The sequence below is a fragment of the Anopheles moucheti genome, chromosome X (genome assembly GCF_943734755.1).
Source record: "Anopheles moucheti chromosome X, idAnoMoucSN_F20_07, whole genome shotgun sequence".
Taxonomy (NCBI): domain Eukaryota; kingdom Metazoa; phylum Arthropoda; class Insecta; order Diptera; family Culicidae; genus Anopheles; species Anopheles moucheti.
This window is the reverse complement of record NC_069142.1, coordinates 8,281,902-8,308,010: the sequence shown is the minus strand read 5'-3', so window position 1 is coordinate 8,308,010 and position 26,109 is coordinate 8,281,902. Positions and strand designations below refer to the sequence as shown.

The 26,109-nt window shown below is 45.8% G+C and overlaps 2 protein-coding genes across 3 annotated transcripts; both read right to left on the bottom strand.

Annotated features, from left to right (window-relative positions):
• Positions 1–299: 299 nt before the first annotated feature.
• Positions 300–1,630, bottom strand: LOC128306574 (uncharacterized). The gene has a single exon (XM_053044121.1). It carries the CDS (start codon positions 1,627–1,629, stop codon positions 940–942), a length of 690 nt encoding a protein of 229 aa, XP_052900081.1. The 5' UTR covers position 1,630; the 3' UTR covers positions 300–939.
• A 203-nt stretch (positions 1,631–1,833) lies between these two features.
• Positions 1,834–5,650, bottom strand: LOC128306582 (uncharacterized). Of its 2 annotated transcripts, XM_053044129.1 has the most exons (3): positions 5,409–5,650; positions 2,717–3,154; positions 1,834–1,985 (listed from the first exon to the last, which is right to left on the bottom strand). In XM_053044129.1, exons 2-3 carry the CDS (start codon positions 2,880–2,882, stop codon positions 1,843–1,845), a joined length of 309 nt encoding a protein of 102 aa, XP_052900089.1. In that variant the 5' UTR covers positions 2,883–3,154; positions 5,409–5,650; the 3' UTR covers positions 1,834–1,842. The 2 variants fall into 2 exon arrangements, with proteins under 2 accessions (XP_052900089.1, XP_052900090.1); XM_053044130.1 differs by lacking the exon at positions 5,409–5,650 and having other exon boundaries at positions 2,717–3,178.
• Between the last annotated feature and the right edge of the window lie 20,459 nt (positions 5,651–26,109).

The following is a 26,109-nucleotide window of genomic DNA, read 5'->3' as shown; positions in this document are numbered from 1 at the left end:
TCAACGCATGATCTTACCAAGAACTCATGAATATTATGTTGGAATGAAATATTGCTGGATCTCTATAACCTGCTTCCGTCACGATTTGGAGTCGTCAACTCCAACGAAGTTTTAAGTCTCATACGCCTCAATTAGCATTGATTATAGGATTTAATCCTTAATTTTGTTGTAAAATATTGAAAAACCATTCATTCTTCAAGACTATGCCTCACTCTTCCGTTTATACTTGCGAGTTGTATATTGTTTTCGGAGGGGGTTTGTAAAAAACACCGTAACAAAACTTTTGTTTATATAAATATTTGTTTATTATCTTTTATTTATTATTGAAATTCTTTCTCTATCTGTTTAGCTCACTAGCACTCATTAAAATGAAATTAAATCTTGAACATAACAAAAGCAAGAACTCTCCCATACGTTCTGCAGGTAAACAATCGGAAAGGAAAACAAACTTGAACTTCCGCCGGCAGAGCAGCATATGAGCTTGTGTTTTCCATCTGCTGCATCACCGTGCCGATTTTCCTTCGCTCGAGTGCACCAGATGCTTAAGCTGGATTCCCTACCCTTAACTTCTCATTGCTACTTCCCTGATGGGCGCCCCAACTTTTCACTTATTTCCATAAGTGTTCCTCTCGTAATTCTTTCGCAGTGCATAATTGCCACTGACCAATACCGTTAGGGAAGATGCACGAATTTGTAATAAAAAACCACAAACCACAGCAGCGCAAAGCGCAAAAGAAGCGAAACATAAATTGTGTACGTTAGGAATTATCATGTAGCGGTTGCGCCGCGCTTCAAAAACCCGCGACCGCAGTGTACCGCGGTAGATTTGACAGTTTATCTTGTTTTATTATATTTATTCACCTTATTTTTTACTGCAACAAGTGATAGACACGTTTTGTTTGAGGCGTGATTGGGGAAAAATTCCGCACCGGTACCGGTTCACGCACAACCGAAACCATCACCGTCCGCTGCTATCCGTTGCGCGATCCTGGTCACGGCACCGGCAAACGTTTCACCGCCAATCGTACAGTAAGCGTTCGCGCTGTTATCATCAGCGGGCCCATCGTCGGCACCGTCACGCTTCCGGTCCCCGCCCCGCTTGCTCCAGTACGAAATCCACTTATCCTCCGCCTCCCCGTCCCCTTTCCCCTCGTTTGGTTCCCTCGTACTCACATGCCCTTCATCCTGGAGCCGGATATCGGTGACTTCCGCCGCCGCCAGCACCGTCCGCTCGCCGGGCCGATGCGTTTCGGCTTCCTGCTCGTTCGTGTACGCTTTCACATCTGTTCCCGGTGCGGCGGTGGTGGCGACACTCGGGCGGGTTTCGAAAAGCACCATAATCGAATCTGTCACCTGTTGATGGTCGTTCCGGTGTTTTACATCGCCAAACAGCTGGTCCACGTTCGGCGCTGGTAGCTGATTATCGGGCACTTCCGGTGGTCCGGCCGGGTTCCGGTCCGGTGCGGATTTGGGCGGGTCCCGCAACAGGTACTTGTTCGCCTGTGACTCCTCCACGAGGTAGGACTGGAACTCGCGCCGGAAGTAGTCGTTAATCAGCCGCCAAATGCCGGTGCTGTAGCCGAGGATGACGGCAATGAAGAAAAAGCTACGGAAGGCAAGCAGCAACATGGTGCTAGCGTACACCTCTTAAACAGTTTTACTTTTAAATTGTTTTTAGCTCCTTTTTTTGGCAACAGAATCACCTGAGTTACTCACAGATGGATCACACGTGTCTCGTGACAAGAATAGCCTCAAATTGTTGCCTGTCTTTCTACGCGCACCACAAAAATAAAATCATCTCGACACACACCAATCTTTAACCTCACAATCACACTCACACACCTAAAGATCGCCAGACTCTTCGTCCTCGTCGTTGAACACAAGCGAACGGAGGATGCGATAGGACTGCTGCATTTGTGGCCAGGCCATCGTAACAAACACCACAATCGTGTTAGCGATCACAAACAGCTTCATCATTTCGATCCCTGCCGGCGAGAAAATAAAATAATAGGGAAAATTATGTTACACTTTTCGGGAAATGAGTTAACGAAGGGGGGAAGGATGTAGAAAATTCTTCCACTACCATTTAAAAAAAACCCCCAATGAATGACAACCTGTTTGCAGTTGAATAGCTGAAAGGATATTAATGTTTGTTTGTATTAAATGTAACGCGCCTAAAAGTATGCAATCCGTCAAACAAAATCATCAACTGCATCACTTTCAACTAAACAATCCCCATGCAACATGGATTGCAGTTTTGGGGTTGTTTTCTTTTTTGTTTTTTTTTGGTTCCCATTTACTGAAACTAGTTTTTCCTTTTTCGCAACAAAATGGCCGCCATACACACTACCACCCGGTTCAGTGCATTTGCACTGCTTAGCTTTCTTGTCTGTTTTTTTTCCATTCTGAGAAAGTGTTCCATTCTTGAAGCGCTTTGATTGGATTCCCCCCTTCAGATCGCCACAGGTTCTTCCCTTTCCCTTCCCCCCCTCCCCCCAGCCATTCCCTGCACAATCATGGCTCGTTCGGACTTCTTGAAGAAGTCATAGCCCGGAGCATCCTTGCTTTCGCAATTGTTGTGTGATATCGTGATGACAGTGGTGTTGTTGCCCTGGTGTGTAGTCCTCGGTCGATGCGAAATCCAATCAATAGCTCCCGTTTTTCGTACCCCCTTATCCGCTCTCCGCTATTCGTCTGGCTTTCGCTTTTCACTTACCTTCCTGCGATCTTAAATACTTCCCGAAGCCGGCATTCGTATCGTCGTCCGCGTCCGGTACCGGGGCCACCTCGCCCCCCTTCGCTGCTGCGGCCGGCTTCCCCTTGCGCCCCTGGTGTCCTGCCGCCGCGGCATGCCCCTTGCGTCCTGACGTTGCCGGTGGCATAATCGCAACACGGGGCTTTGTCTCGCGTCCCAGGCTTCAACAGGCTTCGTATCGTCTCCTTCTGCGCGCCGTTTGTTTCTGTTTGTGTTTGCTTTGTGTCGGGCTTTGGCCCACCCCGGGTACACACCTTTAGGGGACCGGCTCCGGCATTAGGGGACGGGCTATCTCCGGGCGAAATGGTGAGGGCAGCGGGCTGAAGGTGTGTTTGCGTCCACCAGCATCCAACGGTGGAGCCGTGTTTGTGTTGTGTTTTCGCCTTTATTTGTCACTCCCTTGGGGGGATGTGGGAGCCGGCCCACACACACACACACACACACACACACACACACACACACACACACAGCCAGGCGATTCGGTGCGGCACGCTGAAAGATGCGGAGAACACGAACGGAAAAGAAAGAAGAAAAATCCAAAGTAAAATTAGTATTACAAGAGGAATCCTCGGTACAGCAATAAGCTACAGCCCAGATTTGGTGGCCGGTGTTGGCTTCTGCCGGTACGGACATCGGGCACTCCAGCGAAGAAACTCCATCGGTGCAATGGTGGCAGTCTGTGTAAAACCCCAACGAGCGTCCGCTTTCCCAACCCGTGTGATGGTGATATTGTAGCAGAAGAAAAACAAATCCTCGAATGTTTGCGATCCATCCCGTTTGCCGATCCCCCCCCCCCCCCCCCCCTCTCTCTTTCTCGGAAAATTGGCATCCTGCCCATCAGAATTCTTCACGAGATACACGGAGGACGTCCAAACGTCCCCGAACCGACTGGAGAATGGATCCTGGAACGGTATATTCTCGAAAAAGGGATACGACGTCAGATGCGACACCCGAAATGTTGATCTCCCTATTTCCTACTCCCCCCCCAAACTCCTCTTAACCCCCCTCCCCCTCTCTTTCCCCCACCAACCCCCTGTCGCACACCATTTCTTCCAGTGACAATAATCGTCATCGTGTGACACATCGAGAGCCTGCAAAAAGAAAGCCCTTCCTTCCATTTCCCTCTGCCGCCCCCCCCCTCCCTTCAGCTCTTCCTTTGCCCCTCCTGCTCCTCCACCAAACAGCCCTTGGAGCAAAAATTTAATCAATCATTTTCCCTCCGGACATAACACCGACCGAGGTGGTGGAAAACCAAGGAGTGTTTTGCTGGGTTGGATGTTTCGGGCAGAAGTGGCAGAAGTGCACGAAGCCGAAAAAGGGGTTGATGTTGAATGGCTGCTGCTGCTGCTGCTGTTTGGGCAATGATAACGCACCGTCCCGAGCAAGTCCGTTGCCCGTGCCCGGGGAGGGACTTCACATTGGTACGGTAAAGCAGGATTGGAAAATAGAAAAACGCTCCCTCCCCACAGCAGCTCCCCATTTTCTCTATCCACCCTCCCTCTGTGTGGCTTGTTTCGTAACAAACAACATATTCGCGCGGCAGACCTTTGCCCCCCCCCCTGCTGTGTGTCTGTCTGTGTTTCGGTGCGGCTTCTGGCCGGATTTTATGTTTATTTATTCACAATTGAAGCCGCGGGCCACATGCAAAATCAAAAAGGGGTGAAACAAAACGTTCCAAAAGAAGGGGACGATCTGGCCCCCCGACACCCTCCGCAGGGAAAACAAAAGTTTTGTACACTGGTAAGGAAAGGAGCACAGTTTGCGCTCATTTCCAACTGTCCGGCTCGTTGTGTGTGTGTGTGTTGAGCTTCCGGTTCCGGTACTGTTTTCCCAGCACTCGTTATCTCTCGCTCGTTTTTCCACCCCTCCCTCGTACGTGAGTGATTCTACCCTGCTTAGGGGTACGTAATATCATCATCACCAGAGTCTCGCCATTTCCGGGTACGTTGTGTTACGGGTGCGAAGGAAAACTTTTTAAATTGACCTACGGTGCAAAGGACGTCAACCTTTTGGGTTATATACGCTCTCGACTGCTCCACAGGTTGAAGGGATGTAAAAGCAAACCAAATCACATGTAATAGAACGTGTATGTGTGCTACGAAAATGCTAAAAATGTGGGTTATAAGATTAAGCTGAGAACAAGCGATCTAACAGGCCATTAATAATATTTTTAAAACAATTATTGTTTTCAAAGCAAAGGTTAACAGAGTGGCATTGTTCTTTATACAAAATATCATGCCTTTTTCCAATTTTCCATTATTGATTTTTTGATAATAGTTAAAACATTATTTTTAACCCTTAATATTGCAATTATAAAATCTGTAATGCACTTCCAATAATGTTTTTTTTTGTTTTGTGTTTCATTTCTTTGTTTTAGGTAAGCAAAAGATCCTCAAACAAACAAAAAAAAAACCACCTCCACCGGGAACCATCGAACTTTTCCAAACCTTTTTGGCTTCCAAACCGACACAATGGGTGACGCGTGTTGACCAAAAGCGGAGTGATAACTAAATGCAATCTTACAAATTGCTGATTGATAGAGATGTTTGTGAAGGTGAAGGTTTTGCGCTCCTGTTCCCCCCACCGGTAAGTATTTCGCACCGCACACCGCAATTAAGACCAGTTGACACTGGTTACAACTCACTCGACTCACTTGAGACTTCCTTTTTTTTTACAGCATGCACTGGGACGGTTTGTGTCACATTGCTAGCCTTGCCGCACCACAAGCTGATCTCTTCACGGACGGTTGGGTGTGGGATGTTTCGGGATGTAAGATTAAATTAAGCGATTGCGTATCACCAATCTCCCGGATTGGTAGCGAGTGCTCTTTTTTGTTGCCGTTTTTCCCTGAACGTCCAATCTAGATCCCGGCCGACGGTGAACTGAGCACCGGCGTTGGCCTCACGCTCGGTGGAACTGCATCGGGCAGGTGTTTACAGGTCCGGAACAACTGCAAAACGCAGCGGTGATGACTCCTTAACGAGATGATCCTGCCGGTGGGCTGGTGGGTGGGTGCGCAAGCGGACGGGGGACATCCTACAAGTGCGGAGGTGCCACAAATAGCAACATTGAATGGATGGGAAGCCATTGTAAGGTCGTTCGTTCGATTGCTTTTTGGAAAATGGCATCCGCTGGAAGCCGAACGAGACAGGAACAATAAATATGCATCCATCGGATAGACACTCACGCCGGATTGTTACGATGATTGCGGTGTACTTGAGCCGGCATTCCCATATGGTTTTGCGAGCCGAAAGGGGCAACGGGCTTTTACCCGGCCCGGTATCTTTACACTGCACCGATACGGAACGCTCGGTTTGAACGCCATAGACGACGACGATGACGACGAACGACATCGTCATACCTCAGCTCACTTTAATCCTCTTACGTAATCGGATTACATATGTCACACTGTCGCACCGGTTCCGAGACGTTACCAAGGATCCGTAGCACTGCTGTGCTGGATGTGTGCGACCTTTCTCAAGTACACAACCGGGTCACACGCTTCTACGCCACAGCTTGCGGGACCTCCGGTTGCCACGGTTGCTTGGGCAAAGGCACCGAGATACGGTCCAGACCTTTTTCTTCAAGGCGGGTGACGTGTCGGGCCCGTCGAAAACGTGGGACACACATTTTTCTTTCACCGCCTGTCAGAGATCCTACTCTCACTATCGCCGGGTGAGGAGTTTTGTTTTAGCAGTGACGGAAGTGGATTCAACCAACACCACTTCTAGCCATTACTGCGTGCACCGAGTTGACATCCGCTGAAAATCCCCGGTTTTTATGCATAACATTATCGCATCGACGGTGAATAGTTGGGCCAATTTAGGATCCCCCTCCCATTTCGATTTGCTACAAACGCGGTTCCTTGAAGCTTGAAGTCTACGAAGGACAAACACGATGACGAAGTCACCCGCCGTGTGTCGTAATAAGAAAAATTTTGCTGATGAGCTCTTCGGTGAGCTCAGCCCACTCAACCTGCACCTTAACGATGTGCATCGTGGACATCGATAGAAGATACTTGGATGGACACATTTCTCACAAACAGGATCCGGTGGGTCCAACCCCCCGGAAGGGAGATGCTTTAACTCGGTTAACCACCACGAAGCAACGCTGAGTGAGTTTATGCTAAATAACCTGCTCCTTTTTTATTCTCCCTCACCAGCACCCTTTTGTCTTCCACGCGATCGATCCAGCAGCGTTCTGGATTCAATTTCGCTAAGCCCCACGATCTTTGCGAAACGTTTCTCAAGATTAAGTGCATTTCGGTGCAGTGCCGTACAAGTGCTTTAAAGCAGAAGTAGCTACAGATGGGGAGAGGTTGCAAAACAACTCACTACCAGCAGTTGATTCGCTTCGCGAAGGGAAAATTGTGCGCGGGTGTGAGCTTACCCGGTAAAGTAACAGGCGAGAACGCGAGAGTAAACGAAGTAAGGCTGTTACTATAACTGCACCTACCACCTCCTCCCGTGCCAAACGCCTCGGGGATGCAGCAGCACAAGTGTGTACGCCGGAAAACTTAACCGACTCACCGGTTCCCCTTCCCCGGAGGGGGCACTCGGGCTGCCAGACGAAACGCGGCGCGCAAGTAGTATAGTGCCAAGAGTGGATGATGGGTGACGCTAAAAATCCCCCAGGCGAAATCGGAAAGTACGTTTTCTTGTTACGACGACGAACTTTAGTTCGTTGTGCCCACTACGGTCGCTGTGTGTGTCTCCCTGTGTGAGTGTGTGTGCAACGGAAGGAAGGAAGCAAAAGAAAAAAAGAGCGCGCAAGAACAAATTAAAGCAGTAGTCGAAGAGAAGAAAATTCACTTTTGCAGTGAAACAAAATAAAGGGAAGCAACAAAAAAAAAGAGGGAAAAGTTGGCCGATTTCTTCCCGGCGGGTGTGAAGAGGATGAAAGAATACTCCGCACCATACCGCGTAGGAAGTGTTCTTTTTTTTGTGTTGTTGTCTTTCGTCAGTTTTAAAAGAAAGTACACAAAATTTGCTTCCTTCTTCAGCGTACAGCAGTTTAAGCGCCGCTGTTAAGACGGCTGCAGCAACTTTAACGCTATCGTGGAGCTCGTGAATCCCTAGCCAATTGCTGATCCTGCTGGATGAGTAGCGCCAGCATATATTGGGCAGGCCTTCCCACACGAGTCGGGAAGGTGATGAATCAAATACAGGTAGTACTCAAAATACACTGCATTCAATATAAGCTATTACGGAAAAGTGTTTTGTTGCAATGACTGTAGTATACCAACAAAGCAGTTTATGAGGAATATTACTTTGTTTCATTGAACTTGTTTGAACGTTTGTCTAAGATGTTATTTAAAACAATATGGCCAATATACCAACATTCAAGTATACAATAATGTATCGACCATGAGATCTGAACTTCAGGAGTCTTTATGAATCACTAAATCAGTAATCTTTTATAATTGAATTTCTGAAGTATTCTTTTCAATTAAGGGTTTATTTCAAGCCATCAGATTAGGGCTCACTGACTTACTCTTGAACTTTGAAAGTAATGTTGCCATTACTAGGTGAGATCTTGATGGTAGAGCTTCATGGATCTTATTGTCAATTCTTCAAGGATTTGTGTATTGTTTCAAATGAATGAATCTATGAAATGGTGATTGATTTTCTTTGGAACTTTGGAAGTAACATGCTTATTACTTCTAAAGATCTTCATGTTAGTGAACCTCTGTCCATTATTGTCTACCTTGAAGTCACGAGACACTGAATCTTCAAGGATTTATATAACTGTATTATTGAAAATCGGAATCATTCCGTTTAAATATTTTCTCAAACTGATCAATCTACATAATGTTATTCAGACTCATTAATTCATGTTTTGAAGTTTGCTATTAATATAGCAATGACTAGTTCTTAACTTCGTGGCAGAGATTCGGAGACCTTTGTAAGTTCACAAGTCATTATTTAATCACGAATCGTAAAAGGTTCATGTATCTTTATAATTAAATCATCTCCACGGTCCCCTGTAATGGCGTATCTCGGCGACTGCCTGTATATGCATTTTCCAACTAAACTAGCGTGTGGTGAAGTTTTCCCTCCCTATACGAGAGACCGCTTCTACGCCAAGTTTCCTTCCCAAATGAAATACAGAACCACCGGGGTGTCGGAAGTGCCCAAGTTATTAATCCATCGTTAATTGACTCTTACCTAGGCGCCATTTTTGCTTTCCCTTTTGCCACCAGCGCCACTGGAGCTCGAGCACACGCTTCCGGTACGAGCCGCACAATGAGGGTCACTTTACGAACGGTTCTTTTTTCGGTTTTTCTTTCCTCTTTTGTTTGCTTCTTTGTACAAATCGGTCCAGTTTGTTGCTTCCCCTCGTTGGTGGGCAGGCGGGAACAGAGGGATGGCCATCATCACACCATCTCCAAGCCTCAAGACAGATTTTCAAAGGCAAAAATTGGAACATAACGGGCCGGTGTGTGAAACAAAGTGTGAAGCGTGCACAGCAGCAGCAGTGCCGTCCGTTCGAAATTTGCGTGCTAATTGGCTGTTGTGAGTACCGCCGTCGTCTTGGTAGCGGAACCGCGGTGCCAGATCTATTACCGATTGCGAAACGCTAGAGTACCTCCGCCGGCGATACCCTCTCACTCGTTACGAAACCCTTTACTAGGTGGGGTAATATGTAGGTGTAACACTTGCAGCAGGCCATCACTTTACTGGCTTTATTACACCTTCAGCGTGCGATGCGGTGTTTGCTTGAAGATTTTACAGAGCAGCTTCGTACCTATACGTTGTGTCCAGATCAAACATACGCCGGAATTATGGGACTTCATCGGAGATCATTAAAAGCTTGCAAGATGATGATCACTGTTTGTAGTACCTGCAGAAAATAAAGGCTGTTTTAAGCTTATTTACTCTGGAAAACACTCGAAAAGTAAAGAATTCCTGGTAAACATTGGTTTACAAGGTTTGTTTCTGTAGAAATCATTGTTAGGAGCTTTAACCATAAATTGAAACATTTATTTTGACAGATATCGGATTAACGATTTGTTTTGACATTTATTTATTGAAGTTCCCCTTCACCTTCATGATTCTAAATCTCAGGATTTCATAGAAATCAGCAGTTTTGAGAGAATATAACAGCTCTAATTATGGTAGATAATGGAATTCAGGTATATTTTGACAGATATTCGAAGTTTTAGATATATTGGAATTATGGTTTGTTTTGACAGATATCCTTTTATATCCTTTTATCATTGTTGTTTGTCAGTTTGTTTTGAGTTATTTATCACATCTATATAAACTGTTGATGATAACGTTAAAAATGAGAGCTAAATGCCATCTTTAACGTCTCATTATATTTATCAAATAATAATTCCGATGTGAGGGATTTGCTTTAAATTAATATTGGTATGTTAGGGTTATTTTTCTTTCTCGATAAAGCTCCTATTAATTCTAACTAATATCCGACGCTCCTCACATATCAACACAATTGCATCATCGATACATATTCATCCACAATTGATCAAATCGTAATAATCTACCGCCACCACCATCCCTTGTGCGCACGTTTATTGCTCGTTGGTTTGGTAAAATTGCTTTTTATTTTATTTCATTATGCATACCGGAAATGCCGGCCATTATTCATAACGAATTAGGGAAGCCATATAAAGCATCGCATGCAGTGGAAAAATTGATAAGTGCGAGAAGCGGGACGGCAAGCGACCAAGAAATGCGCACAACAAAATGGCCACAACCGGGCTGCCAAACGCCCAGCGCCCTTCATTTGCAATTCCACGCACGATTCCTAACGTTCTAGGTGAAGGCGGTGGGTGGAATTCTTTGCGGCAAAGATCACGCGTAAGTGGAACACGTGCTATCGAGGTTTTGCACCTGTAGGATTGGTTTGTTTGGGGGTGGCAGGATCAAATTCACGCCTCGATAAGTTGCGGCAGCTGCTCAATAATCGGTGCAATAAATGGAGGATAATGTCCGAGATGAAAGAATATTTCCCCGGGTTTGTTGAACCCCGTGTGCCAACCGTCATAAAGTGTGCCCGATGATGGTGGAAGGTGTTAAAAAATACACCCCTCTCAATTGAATGTGGAAGGTAAGCTAGTAAGGGAGAAATTCTTTCCCACTGCAGCTATTCAAATCGTGGGCAATGCCAAAATATTTCCACACGAAACCACTTTCAAGAAAAGCGAAAAAAAACCCTTCCTTTCGCCATATTTCGTGCGAGGCATTTCAAATATTCCGATTTGGAAATACTTTCGATACACAATTTACATGCGCCATTTGTGCTGCTGTTTGTGTGCATTGTGTAGAAGCGGGATGTATTTATTCCCTCACACCTTACGCGATCTTTCACGGTTTCCGACACTAATCCTTCCAGCGTGATTCCACTGTTCGTGAAGCGATTTTTGCTAGCCGTTGGGGTTTTTTTTTCGAGCTCTCCTCTTACATTTGTCGTTGCTCGTACCCATGTTCCACCCTTTCTGGGGTTTGTTTGCATATTGGCAAAAGGGATCATAAATGCACTGCGGGAGTGTGTACTGTCATTTCCCTGGTGTGTTGACCGCCTGCTACGGTCTGGCCGTGTTGTATGTTTTGCAGATAAATGTAGGGAAGAGCAGATCGGATCGGGCACTCGCACACGGGATTACTGTGCTACGTGATGGAATTACACCCGAAAGCTTTCCCTTGCCCCGTTTCCATCAACATATTGCATAATTTCAGGCGTCAAACGATCTTACGGCCAGCTGATGCCGCAATCGGATGCAGCAAGAACGACCCAAAACGCGGTGTTTTGTTTTTGTGCGCTTCGTGCTCTTTGGCCAGCATCCAAATGAAGCTTTTCATGCCGGAAACTGCACGAGAGTGTGGTATACGAGTTCGCATGAATGAGTTCGAAACGCGCTGCCATTTTCGGTGATTGGATTGACTCCAAAGTGTGACGGGCGGTGTTGTCTGACAGATGGACGAAGGGAAATGAGCTGTAATAAAGTGTGTGTCGAATCATGCCTGGACTGGACGACTGTTAAAAATAAGAGAAAGTCGGGTACACCGGATGAACATCCCTTTCCAGTTTTTTTTTGCATTGCCCTGACAACACAGTTGACATTCGTTAGAGTTTTTCCTTTTTTATAATACCCGTTTACCCACTTGTAACCTATCAATCCTAGTGAACAGCGGTCAATGACTGCGTGGAGCAGGAAGAGTTGAAGATGGGGAGGAAAGCGAAGGTTGAAGCGAAGGAGATGGAAGAAGCCGACGAAAAAAAGGGATCTGTGCAATAAAGCAAGTAACTTCCGCTTTGGAATCGGTTTCGAAATATCTCTCATCGTTTATTCATTGATGATTGGATAAAATGGGACACGTTGCAGTGTGGTGTTTGTGTGTGCGAGACGAGGCTGTAGCCGTTGTTCCATTCATCTGTCATCGCACCAGTGCCGGAGTGTGCTACAGTTCATTTCCGGCAAGCAACAGCCGGTGACGGGCACAACGGATACTTCGGTATTTCAGTTATCTGGAGTTAAACCCGAGCACAATCCGACACGAATTTCCCTCCATGCTTCGGGTGGCTCGGACTGAAACTGAGATGGCAAGATGCTATGCACCAGAGACACGAAGCTGTGCATGTCGGAATGAGCCGGATTGATTTTGGTTAACCCCACCGTGAGTATGGTGTGGAATAAAATCACTCCTTTAGCCTATGTTTATTCTACAGCGCATACGGCAGAGTGAGTAGAGTGGCCTCCTCCCAACGTGAACGATGCGAGATCGAATCATATTCGGTTCCAGCTGGAGGTTTTTGACTCTGTTATCGGGAGATGTGAAAAGATCGTGTGAAAAGGGAAAAATGAGAGAGGATTTTGTGTTGGAGAAGAATTTCTCTAAAGGGTATTGCTATCAACCATCGCCGAACGCACACGCACAGGACGAGGGAAGGCAACACAAATGAGAAAACCACTTGTTAGGATTGGACAGAGAGAGAGAAGCGGTCGGTGTGGTGCTTGTCTCGCCACACAAATAAACAGACGCTCATTTCGCACCGGCGTCACATCAGGATGTCTCGTCCCGCAGTTGGCGGCACTCTCTACCCATACCCAGGCCACAACACTGGCTCAACAAATATAATGCCTCGAAGGCAAATGCACGTGCGGTTTATACGGACATTCGGCGGACAGTGCACGAACGGCACCCGAACGTCAGCTGTTACTCCGAACGCTCTCTCGTCCTTTGGATGCTGTGTGGGTATACAACACAACACAACACACACACACGAGAGAACAGGACTCCGTTATCTGATAACGTTTTGAAGCGCGCGCGCGCCAAGCGAGAGGAAGCGAGCCAGAGCCAGCAAAGGCAAGTAGAATAGTTGCTCTTTGGCACACACTGTTACATTCAGCATCCGTGTCGCTCTCTCATTTGGAGCTTTTTGACTTCCCAAATTGTTGCCATTGAAAAGGGAAATGGTGGTGGCACTGTGAGATCCACATTGGATATAAAATGTATTATTCAATTTAACAAAAAATAATTACAAATTAAAATAGTATTTACAATAGAAATTACACATACGGGCATTCTTATTGCAAATTAATAGAAATTACACATACGTGCATTCTATGCACAGTGAATTCCATACTAATCACCCAACACAATCCAATAACTTGAATATGTGGTCACTTTGTATTTTTACAAGAAGTTATTTGATTGAATAGATCGTAAATTGGCAAAAGCTAAAATACCGCTATAACTAATGGCTTATACCTGTCATATTGCAGTCATTTTTTTATTTTATTTTTTTGTTTATTAATCGTCCGCCGAAGACGGCTTAACGAAACAATACAAACATAATTTATATTCAATATGAAGTCATGTAATAAACAAAATAAAAATCGTCGTTGGTAGATCAAATTAGACAAAAGAATATATATATTATCTAGAACTGTAGATTGTTTGATGTATTTTGTTTAATTAAGAGTTCTGTAAATGTCAGATGGATGCGACAGCTTACCCAAAAACAAAAAATCCATTAATAGTATTGCCTCTTGATATATTTGACAAATATTCCTAGTGAATACGATTTGTTTGGATCGTCCTCTCTATTTCATTCTGAATTTTCTGAAAGTGTCCTAATCAATCCGGCCTAGTCACCCATAGTGGCAGATCGACACCGAGCGTCCGATGAACAGAAAAAGAAAGCGCGCGGGCAGAATAACGAGCGGGACAGCATCCGTCAGCTGTAAGCAACAGCTCGCTCGTGTCCTGCCTGCCGTTCTGATTAATCCGTTCCGCTTAGATTGCCACCGTCAGAGCGTTTTCGCAAGCCGAGCGCCGCAGTTCGGTCACCGACAGCGAACAGGACCAGTTGGTTTACGAGCGCAAAACGTTTTTCCCAAAACCCGGCCAAACCACTGTGTGTCGGAACGCACAATTCGCACAGTTCCAGTGCCAGGTGCAGGTCGTGCTTCCGTTTGCTGGTTTCGGTTGTAAGAGGTCTCGCGGTTTCGCGGCACTGCATTGCCGTGTTGTGTCGTGTGTTTCCGTTAAAGTTTCGCCAATTGTTTTGAACATGTTTTGGAGTTAAAGTATTTTTTAAAAAAGTTTCCGTAAAGGAATGCTTCCTAGTCGTGCGAAGAGGATCGTGTAAGATCAGTCTAGTTTATATGTTTGCCATCCTAACGATGGGTTCTTTAAAGTTTGTTCATTTTATTTGATTTTCTTACGTACGTACTCGATCGGCTCGTTAAAAATGTACATCTTCCAAACGATCAAGTGCAAGAGCAACAGTCGCGCGTGTTTGTGGTTCGGACGAGTGTTTCCAACGCGTTGGAGGATGGAGGAACTATAACAAAATATCAAACACCTATTTTGATCTTCACCTGCCCGGTCCAGTAAAGATAATGGAAAGCTGCAACTGCACGTGAAGTGTGTGTTCGGTGGTTCGCTACTATCAACCTCTCGATCTTCTCGAAACCTCACGAAAGGGTCATTCCCTGAGTTCCTGATTTTCATCCTTCAATGGTGTGCACGGCACCAAAAGCAACACCGGCAGCGAGTCGTCCTGGATGGATTGGAGTACGGAATGGTCGGTTCCCTTTCCATTTGGGACGTGCACGTTCGAAGAGCAGTAGAAGTCAAAGACACACATCCATAGTCTTGGAAAAAAGAGACAATCTCCAGCTGTGTGAATAGTTGTCGACATGTGGGACAAGAATGTTTTCTTTTTGTACTCTGTGGGATTGGAAGTTGTGTCACTATAATATGTAAAAAAAAAGTATTGGTGAGGTGATGTGTATGTGTTGTGGTGAAGATGGTCGGTCGTATAGTCGTAACAGTAGTATCCCATACCGAATGTAACTTGGACGACATTTTAAGACGAAAGCAAATTTCAAGTCATCCTCATTTTCAAAGTGATAAAACAAAAATAACCTTTTTAAAAACAAATTACCACGTAAAAAGAATACTTATGCCATGCGAATTGCATACTTTGAGGCGGTTTTTTTTTCTCACCATATGACAATGTGGCACGAACTCCGCATTGTCACAAAATTATCCTATTAAGACTTGATTACCAGATTGTACGGCGTCCCGTTCAAACAGAACAGCAATAGCCAGCCAGTTCCCGTAAGCGGTCTGGCAAGACAAAACTTGACGAATTCTAGACGAAATGTTCACTCGCCGCCGCCTGTCGCCCCAAAACGTTACGCTTTCCACTCCCTTTTTCGCAGCGGTATCTGCAGCATGACTGTAGCAAGCGGAGCGTGAAGAGTTTTAAGAGCTTATCAAACACTTCAAACAAAAAGCGAAACCTCGAGCGATTGTTGTCGACCGTAGGGACAAACCCACCAGCAAAACGGTCAACTTTCGGTCCGGGGAGGGGTTTTTTGTTAACAGCCCTGCTTGAGCAGAAAAGTTTCCTCATTAATCGCACCCCGAACTCTAAACATCCGAGATACAGGGACAGTTTCTTAAACGGTTTTACTATTTAGAATTTGCTGCTGATCGGGAATAGTGCATATGTGTTTGTGTGTGTGTATATATATGTTTGTGTGGGTCTTTGGGTGGGTACTCTTTGCTACGAGTTGAGCAACTCCTGTAATGGGTTAATTTACTTTCTGGTATTGTTGTTATGCTAGGAGCTTCGGCAAACTCTCTCATATGGTTATATCTATTCTTGCTTTGCTTTGGGATGGAAAGGTTACCACCTTTAACGAACGCACCAGAAATTAAGTGACTGACAACTTCGTTGGTTTTGTCCTGTCGTTCGGATCTATTTCGTTCCAAGGATATTGAGGATGTGGGTCATCACCTATGCCATGGAAGCAAAGAAACATCCGTATCGGAACAGTTTCTGGGAAAAAAAGCACTTCATCTTGTGCGGAGTTCCTGAAATATCCCTCCCCTCTGTTTATGCAGATCTGTGTGTTTGTGTTGGAGGAGGAGAAAAAGTAAAAAAAAGGCAAAACAATAGTCCTTATTTCGAACTGGGACTTTTATTTTCTTTCTGGTTTTCCAATTTCTTAGACTAAAAATTAAACCCCGCAAGACACACTGAACGAAGTCCAGTTTCCAATTGTTTCTTATTTTCCCGGTCAAGCTTCGACTCCGTGGAATAAAGCTACAGAAAGACAAAGGGGATCGGGGCAAGGGGAAGAAGCTTCCGGTTCCGGTTGTGGACGGAACCCGAAATGAGCACCGATTCCTTTGGTGTAAAGCGACACTTTCGCGGCGAAACAGATGCTGCTGGGCCGGGTTGAAGCTCATTTTCCAAGGGGTACACACACTCACAAAGCGAAAGTTTTTGGCCTTTTCCAGTGATTTTCCGGACCTCTGCTTTCCGGCATTTTGGCCTCTTTCCCCTTCCCCCCCCCCCAAAAAAAAAAAAATGTTTCAACTGGAAAATGCAAAAAAAATCAGACAGAAATTTCATCCCCAGTTTCAGTTTGGCATGTTGAGTAACCCGATGCAACGGCTCGGTTCATAAAAATTCTTCCACGCCACTTCTGCGCTCACACGTGTTTCGGCCGATGCCAACATGCTGTTTTTGGAGGTTATAAAATTCATAAATTATTTCGTACCGATCCTTCAGTGTAGTAACAGATTTGGCAACCCACACGCGCCGTGCCTGGGGGACGGGGGAAGGATTCTAGCGCTTGCACAGAGCGTAAGCTAGTAATCCATTTTCAAGCAGAATGCGTACGCGTAGGCTGTTCCAGTGATGGATGGATGGCCTGAAATGGTAAAACGAGCTCCGATTAAACAAACAAGCAGGCGGGCGTCTGGAAAGGCAAACCATACTTCGCACTGCACTCACTTCACCGTCTCACGATGCTTCACACTTGCGTTCGTTACGGCTGGGTAAAGAATTCCTTTGATGGCGCGTAGAGAAATGCCACAGCAGTGGGAAACATCAGGGACGGCTGTGAGGGAGTCAAACAGCAAGATGTGGCTGAAAGGATTCTTTTAAACCGATGATGCGTCCGTTATCCTTACATGAATGCGATTATGCTTTCGATGGTGTGCGTCAGACATTAAAAGCGTAATGAAAGAAGAGAGCGAGATAAAAAAAAACAAGACGATGAAGAGCAAGGTTAGAATATCACATCGCACCCGAAATGAATGAAACCGGCCTCGCAAACCATGCTGCTTTCCGTCGTGTTTAATCAAATCAAATCTTAGTTGGGGGGTTTTCCCACGGTACAGACAGAGTGAGCAAAAGAAAGCAGGAAAGCCCTCCCCCTCCACACACTCAAACACATACTTAATTCTTGGAAATCATCCCCCATCAAGCTTCCCCCGGACACATGGGACCATGGGGGTGGGTTAAAATGGTACCAAACAATCCTATCTTTACTTCGAGCGAGCCAGGGTTTGCGCTGCTAGTTGTTCGCTGCCCGATTCGCATTCGCCCTTTTTACCCAAGCGTGCGAGTGTGAAACGAAATGTAATTAAATCGGCAACAATCTGCGCACCCAAAAGTTCACCACTCGTTGAAGCTCGTTGAAGCTGCACCACACTTACCGAACGCCATTTTTTTTTTGTTGGTAGTTGTTAGCATAACAAAAACAGCAAAGCGCATGGAAAGGAAAGAATAAATCGAAAAGATTGTTTTTCTTCGTGTATAAAACTACAAACTGCACCCTTCGGAGCACAAAAAAAGCGATTTAAGATTTAAAGTGGAATATTTTGTCATACGCATTGCATACTTTCAGGCGGTTATAAACACCGAACGCAAACAATGCACACTGTCCGTTTTAAACGCCGGAAGTTATGCAATCGTTCGTACAAAAACTTCTTTCAATGCCACGTTCTTTTTCAGGGTGAAATCCTAAATCTGTCTGTATGGCCGCAAAAATTCCACAAAACCCCACCCAAAGGGGATGCCCCGAAGAATCGATGGGCGCGCAATGATGCAATTTCGATACATAATTAATTGCCGTTTCACAGCAGTTTCGGCAGCAGCAACCACTCGCATGGAAGTTTTGCAGGGTTTTGGAGGTCGGTGTAGGGAAGCAAAGAAAGGGGGAGGGGGAGTAAGGGAGGGTAAAAGGATTATCGATCGAGAGTTGCTTCCGTTTTGTGAATGATTTCCGTTGGCTTTTTTTCTTTCTTCTAAATTGTTTTTTTTTGTTCTTCTTTTGGTTGTCCCGTTTTGCTGGGCCCTACTTTTAGCGATGGTTTAGCTGGGGAAAGATAGTGAAAACTGGCCGGTAGCATGGTGTACCTATTAACATGCCTATTAACAGTTCGTTTGCCCACAGTTCGGGCGCTGATTTCGGATGCCGGTGGGGTCTAATGTGTGGGGGCCGTACCGTACAAATCAATTCATCTCCAGCACTCACACCATCACACACACACATTGGATCAGAAAGGTTCTCATCCGCATCAGCTGAACCCACATTCCCCCGTAGGTTACACTTTGCCCTTTTACCGTGCCGCGCCCCATGATGATTGAGTGGTAATTAAACGGAAATTTATCCGTTGATTCCGAACGGTTCTCGTTTGGGGGGAAATGAGTTTTGGCACAGCCGCGAAACGAAGACGGCACCAGCAGTGGAAAAAAAATCAAGACAAGAACCCGCAGATTGAGAGTTCGCCCTACATGCCTCCACACACACACACAAACACATGCCCACTCACGCACACGTAGCGCCATGTTTAATCAGCAAACCGTGCCGGTGCCATTGCGAAACGGCCCAGCCACATTCTTACGCGGAAAGGCATCCCCGAGTGCGAAAAGCATACGCTTCCGATTCCGCAAACAATTAGACAGAACAGAACACAACCGGATGCAAAATTGTCTCGCACCGTCCATCTTGGGGGATGTCGCACATAAGGGTGCTTTAAAATGTTTGCCACTGTGCGTACGGAATAATATTGGGCAGTGAGTGCGATAGGCGACCGTGCGCTGTTGTTCGGGTCCCATTCCGCAAACTTTTGCCAAGAGGATGCTTTCTTTAGCAGTAGTTTGCTGCTTGGCTGTGCAGATATAGGAAGAAAATGGAGAGGAACTTGTAACGAAAAACACACATACGCATTTGGCTCGATCGGGTGATGAAGGATTTTTGGGGCCAAAACCGGCTGTCACTACCTGATCTTGCGTCTTGAAGAGATTTAAGGTATGCAGATGGTGGGTTTAGTGGTGGCAGGGGAAGGGAAAGTGGGATAGAAAAAGGACACTAAATTGGATGACAAACATACTCACCCCTCCCTCCCACCCTCCCTCCCTTACCCACTTCCCACCCACCAAACAAAAAAATCCCGGGGTGTTCTGGCGTTGGATGAGCTTTTTTTTTCGGTCACTATATTCCACTTTATCCTCACGGTAAGCTTAACTCACTCGCTCTTCTCGAGGGATTTTCTCGGTTTGTTGCTGCTCCAAATGATGGACGCGCTTACCTTTGGGTGAAATGGAGCCCAACCCAACCTCTCCTGACGTAACCGATAATAGACATGCATGGCACAAAAAAAAACCCCCGGCAATAGGGGTTGCTTTTATTTCAACCCCTCCCCAAACAGTCATCTTAGACCCGTACGTTATTGAATATCCTTTTTCTTCTGGGTTGCTCTGCTGTTCCTTTCACTGTTCTACACTGCGATCGATTGGGAGAGAGGGGGCGATAATATGGGGAAAGGGAGCATGTGCAGCAGGGAGTTCGATTTGATGCCTTCATTTTTCGTTTTTGTTTGGCCTTTTTTTTTTTGGTTGGTTGCCTTGAATAAAACACCAAAAATCCCTCGACCGGGTAGAATCAATCGTCCAAGAAAAATGCGCATTAGTTTGCTTGTGGCGTTGCCTCACAAGTCAGAAGGATGCTTTGGGATCGGTTCGGTGTGTTACTTTGCTGTGTGCAGCCTGTAATTCGCGTGTAGTTTTAGCTGCTGTTGATTTGGTTTAAAGGGATTGACAATCCCTGTTTTTCATCATACACACCCCGGCCAAAAGGGGGATGGTATGAAATTCGTATGAATACTTTATGCGATGACCACTGTGGTGTATAAATGACGCACATGAAAGGGAAAGCGTAATATCGGGGCCATATATGTAAATGGACAGACACTACCCTAACTGTGTTGTCCTCCGTGTTAGTCGCCATGTTCTTTTTTTTTTGCAGGAAAAACAACATCAACAATCAAAAATGGTGGGGAAAAGGGGCTGAGCCAAGGGTACAAAAAGCGATCCCAAGGATACTACAATATATCATTCGACCGTCCTGTCGGACGCGCTCTGATATACACAAAACACCGACAGAGAACAATCTCCAAAAAAGGGGAAAGGGTTTTTGAAACGGTGGGACTACAAAATGAGCCATTTGATTAAAGTCAACATTTGCCGGTTTGCAACACCCAACAACAACAACAAAAACAACAACAACAACAGCAACAAAAACACATGGACGGACATCGTGAACCACCCCGCTAAATAACCTCCCCCTTCCCCGTTGCCGATTAAAAAAAAAAGCGATAACCCATAAGCGGTGAGCCGTTAAAAAAGGTTTGTATTAGAATGTGCGGAAGTGTGCAGGAAACGCCACGGCGGATGGGGGAAATGCTCATCACCATTAACAAATTGTGTGAGAAATTTGAATGGCTTTTCCACATGGTCCTCGCCCTGTGCACTTCAAAACGTTTGATGCGAAGCTTTTGATTCGGGAATCAAACCCCCCCCCCTTTTTTTTGCGCCTAATGCCTCCACTGTTTGTACGGGACGGACAATATAATGGGAGGGATATTTTCCGACCTTGTGTAAGGGCGAAGGAAGAACCAACCGCACAATAGGTTATTGACATACCACGGCAGAAGCGTAATGACGTCCATAATGTTGCGTGGATGTGGTACCGTTTATCAGTGAGTCGTATAAAAGAGGGATGATGGGGGGGTGGGAATGGCGGCGGGGACGCGGGTTCGGCTTTCTCAAACAGGCGCAATAGGAATGACAGTTCGAAACCACGCTGGCAATGGTAGCCTGGTAAGCCTTATTAAATCGCACAAATACAGGAGAAAATAATTTAATAAATTTAGAGAGAGGGAAAAATAAAACATAAAACACCAGGCGTCTCCATGGACGTGAGCTCCTTTCGGGATGGAGACGCCTGGTGGCTTGTAGAAAAAAAAATACAGGTATGGAATTTTCTTCACCACTATAGCATGCAGTACGCATACAAGGCTACGCCACGTGTGTCGTTAGCGTAATTGATACCGTTGCTTGCTATCCTACACGTTTTAGACAATTTTGCTTCGAACATCCTCTACCTAATCAATGCTTGATGGTGGGTTTTTGTGCTATCGATTCTTACTGCTAGGTACTGGTACTGAGATCATTCCATTAATTAGCAATATTGGGTATATCGGATGAAACGATAGCATGTATCGGGGAGAGTTTTTTTCTTAGATTCGTTTTTGTAAAATGCAAACGAAGATGTAAAATAAGGCTAATGTCCATACGGACTTGCTTAGTTGATTTTCTGTTTCTTTTCAATGTGCCTCATACAGCATCATTCAAACACCGGATTTTGTGCTTTATATACTTCAGCTTTCCGAAAAAAAGAAACAAAATCTACCCTTCCATGGCAGCAGCCTGCTGTAGCAGCGAAAGCACGCTCCCTTTATTGTGTTCCTCTTTGTTTCGACAAATTTTACAAACTTGGCAATTTTGTCGATTCACATCCCCCCCCACCTCCCATTCCTGTTGCTTGCTGCGGCCCGTAGCGCTCCCGGTAGGGCAGAAGATGCGCTGTTTGGACAAGTGAGGCCAGTTCAGCGTAGCGATGAATATGAGCGAGTAGTCCCAACGTTCATGTTAAAATATTTTCCCCCGGCCACAGTAGCCGCGTGCGATGCCTGCATTAACTCCTACTTATCAGCAGCACCACTCGAGAAATGCTCGACAAGTGCTCCAGACCCCATTATTCGAACCCATCGAACGCAAGGGAGGAAACAATGTTGTTTCTAGCTGCGCGGCGTACATGACGCCAGAACGACCAGTTTACATCAAACCTTTTTTTTTCCTCGCCCTTCAGCCACTCCCTTCCGAATCCCTTAAAGGAAGGGGAAGGAAAGGCCAGGAACCCCGGAAGCGGATAATCCGGACAGGACGAACAAAACTCCAGCCCACCCACACTCCGGCACCGATGCAAAGATGCGAGCGATGAGATACGTGTCGTGTCGAGAAAATCATGATAAAGTTAACATGTTATTTTCGTAGCCATGTTTTTTTTGTTTATCTCCTCCCCTCACGCTTGCCCCTTTCCGGATTTTTCCCCCTGTTCAGCTGAGATCTATTCTATTCCGTGGTTCGGCTCTCATTTATGCTGTTCTAAGTTTTTTTAAATCATATTCAGCGAAAAAGTGACGAACCAAAATGGTGGGCAACGCAGAACAAAAACAGACACACACACACACAAACATACAGGGCTTTTCCATGCCTCTCTCGGTACCGTGTTGTGGAACGGTAGTAGCACAGACTCTTTTACAATCCATTTCCCTGTTATATGGCTGGTACTACTCCTGGTCACGGCACCAAATTCGCTTTTACTTGCTTTTTTCTTCTTTGTTTTTTGCGCACGAAAGTGCCGCGGTACGAGAGCGAGACAGACAACGAAAAGCCGGCTGAAATGAGGTTATGTGGTTGTTTTAGCCGTACGGATTGGGAAATCCTTTCGGGTGGGCCACGACCGAAGATAAGAGAATAAAGGTGCCCCGGGAGAGGGGGAGGGGGGGTCTGCTGATGCTAGGTAGGGATTACAGAGGGGGGGAAATATCGATAAAAACCAATCGCCAAATGAAATGATGGTAAACGGTGCATGGAAAAGGGGTGCCGTCAGCGCGTGTGATAGACTGCTGGGCGCGAGTGCGAGGGGGATAATCAAAAAGGGAACCAGGGAATAGATTACGACGAAATGGATATAGACAATTGACTTTTTACACAAAAGCGAAGCGGACGGGGCAAAACGATGTTACCCTGGCAAGGTGGAAGCATTTTCATGACTTTCCAATCCCTCACTCCCTCCAGCCTGCCGCCACCGAGGACCACCCACTGCTAGTACCGGCCCGTTCGGCCTGCGCCAACGGTGCTACTTTTGCATTTGCTATTTGCTGAAAAGCTATTAAACCATTCGATGATGGATGGTGGTTGATGCGCTCTGCCGCTGGAAGGTACAGCAAAACTGTGCCACGGTGAAGGCGCCACCGGAACGGTGAACCGGTTGTGTATGTGTGAGGATGCGTGTGTATGCGTGTTAGGGGAATTCGGGATTGTTTTCCCATTTACTTTATTTGTCTGCGGGTTCGCCGGCAAGCGAATCCCGGGATTGGCCGTTGTCGGTTTTGAATATTTATGCTTTTTTTTTGTTGTTGTTGCTCTCTTCTTCTTGTTTATGCACGGGAAGTTTCGTGTGGAAGGAAAGCCGAAAAACGAGTGAAAAGTGAAATGTTACATAGCTATTGGTGTGTAGCAGATGGCAGGAAACCAGTTCCTACCCCCCCCCCCCCCCTCCCCTCTTCCTTTTTGATTTTTCCTCCTTTTATTGTTGCTGTTGTTGTGAAAGCTGTCGATTTGAAATCAATTTCACTTTCGTTGCAATAAAATTTAGCGTTCTCTCCATTTAGCTTGTTTTTTACGCCGTTTGGAGCGGTAGAAAGTAAGTTGAATAGACTTGGAGGAGGGGGATGGAGGAAGCAGACCGTGTTGTAGAGAGGGGGAAGGAAGGTGCGCGGGGCTAACAAGTTGTTAACCAAATCCATAAAGCGGTAGTTATTTCAGGTGAATTGTATCGCTTTCGTGGAGTGTTTCTTCTTTCCCCTCTGGGACGATCGATTAGGTTGGAATTGCCTAAAGGTATGCAATGTGCATGGCAAAACTACTTTTATTCTTCATTGATAGGGTTGTATCAAAACATTTTTATGCGGCAAATTAACCAATCAAACCTTATCGGTCAAATTTTCAACAATTTTCTTTTTTTAACGCCTAAAACTATGCAATGAGCTTTATCAAACTTTTATATTATATTTTTTATTCTATTATATTTTATGTTTCAGCTACATACATTATGTTCTATAGCTCCAATTTTGTACAATCTGTCTAGTATTTTTAATTCAACATTTTCTACTTTTCGCCTAAAAGTATGCAATGCGCATTACAAACCATTTTTATTAAAGCGAAATTAGGGTTTTAGTAAGCCAAAATCACACACAGCGTCTCAAAAAGTTACAGTTATTAGCATACTAATATTTCCTAGCCGTGCACCATGTAAAGGATGTCAAATCTTATCCCGACTCGACGGAATCGATACTTATAGCCACGCTTATCAAAAATCTCATCGTCGGAAAAATCATCTTAACTTTGGCATGCCTCGGTTTTTGCAATGGTTTCGACGCCTTCGGCACTCTCGGAAAGAGTGTTGCTTTGGCGCGAAGTTTGGAAAGTTAAGCGTCCGCCACCGTCCCGCACCCGGCACGTGGCGATAACGTTATTGTTCTAGCTCGCCCCAAAAATAGGTCGTGTGGTGTGGGAAAATGGTGTGCTTTCGCTACTTCATCGCATCACACACAACCCTTACACTGCCGCTACACATGTTTCACTAGCAGGAAAGATTTTTCAATTATAAAATCGCACTCACCCCTCGCCTCCCACCCACACTCCCCCATCCCCCCCCACCAACCGACCACATGAATCTTTTTGGCGGCAGGAAAATTGGCGGCTAGATGAAGGATTAAAGTTTTCCACCATATACCATTCTTCGGGATTGTGGATCATTTCACCAGCAACCCTACGGGAAAAAAAACACACACACACACTTTTCCTCCCCCCTATTTCACCCTCCCCCCCCTCTCCCCCTCTTACCCTTACATCATTCTTTGGATGAATAAATTGCCATTTATTGGCGGTGCTGACGTCCGTCACTATTCTCCGATTCTCCACACTTTACAGGCCCGAGACGGAATCGATCGGGAAAGCGTTCCGCCACGGTTTTCCATCAACGGTACGGTAAAGTCACGAGCGAGACATTGTACCGTGGGAGTTGGGCAGACTGGGCTTACCGTTGTGCGAATGATGTGAGGTGGGGAAAGAAGGGGGTGGTGATGCGAGTTTAACGAGTGGATGTCACTTTCCACGTTACCCGTGTGCTACACAGGAACTCTCGGAATCTCTCGGTTCCGATTGTTTTGTGCGTTGGCCCGTTGTTCTTGCCCTGTTACTTCCTTTTCCAATGGTTCACCGCCGCAAACCCAGAACAAAGGGGTGGTAATAATTTCCCACCCCGTTACGGTAGGGTAGTAGTTTTAATGCTAACATAATATTTGTGTTCCGTGTCTGGGAGTGTGTGTTTTTCGTTCTCTCTCTCTCTTTCTCTCTCTCTCTCTCTCTCTCTCTCTTGCTGTCTCTTTTCTTCTTTACACATTTTCTTATCACAAGCGAGGGAAGCTTCAATGCAACAGTTTCTATTTCTGTTCCGTTCTGGCTTACAGTTTGGATCCTCTGCCTATTCTTGGTTAATATAACATCTTGCAAATCTTTTCTAACCCACCACCCCCCCCCCCCCCATCCCCCCAACTCCCCCTCCCAATTGCTCTTCTTATCTCCCCGGTGACTGTACTCGGAAGGTTCCCGATGCCATAATAATATAATCTAACCATCCCGCTGTACTGTACCGGTAGTAAAACGGAATGAAAACACGACTAGCACGAACGAAAAAGGGGTTGGCGCTGCTCGGCGCTGGGACAAAGACGATGAAACGATTAAGCAGATTGGGAAAGCATTATTTCCGGGTCCCGCTAATCGTTTGCCGCCCGTTAGCAGGTGTGCTGTACATAAAAGGTTTTTCAGTAGCAAAAGGGAAACGTTGCGAGTCAAAGATCGATACGAGCGACAACTGGGTTTTA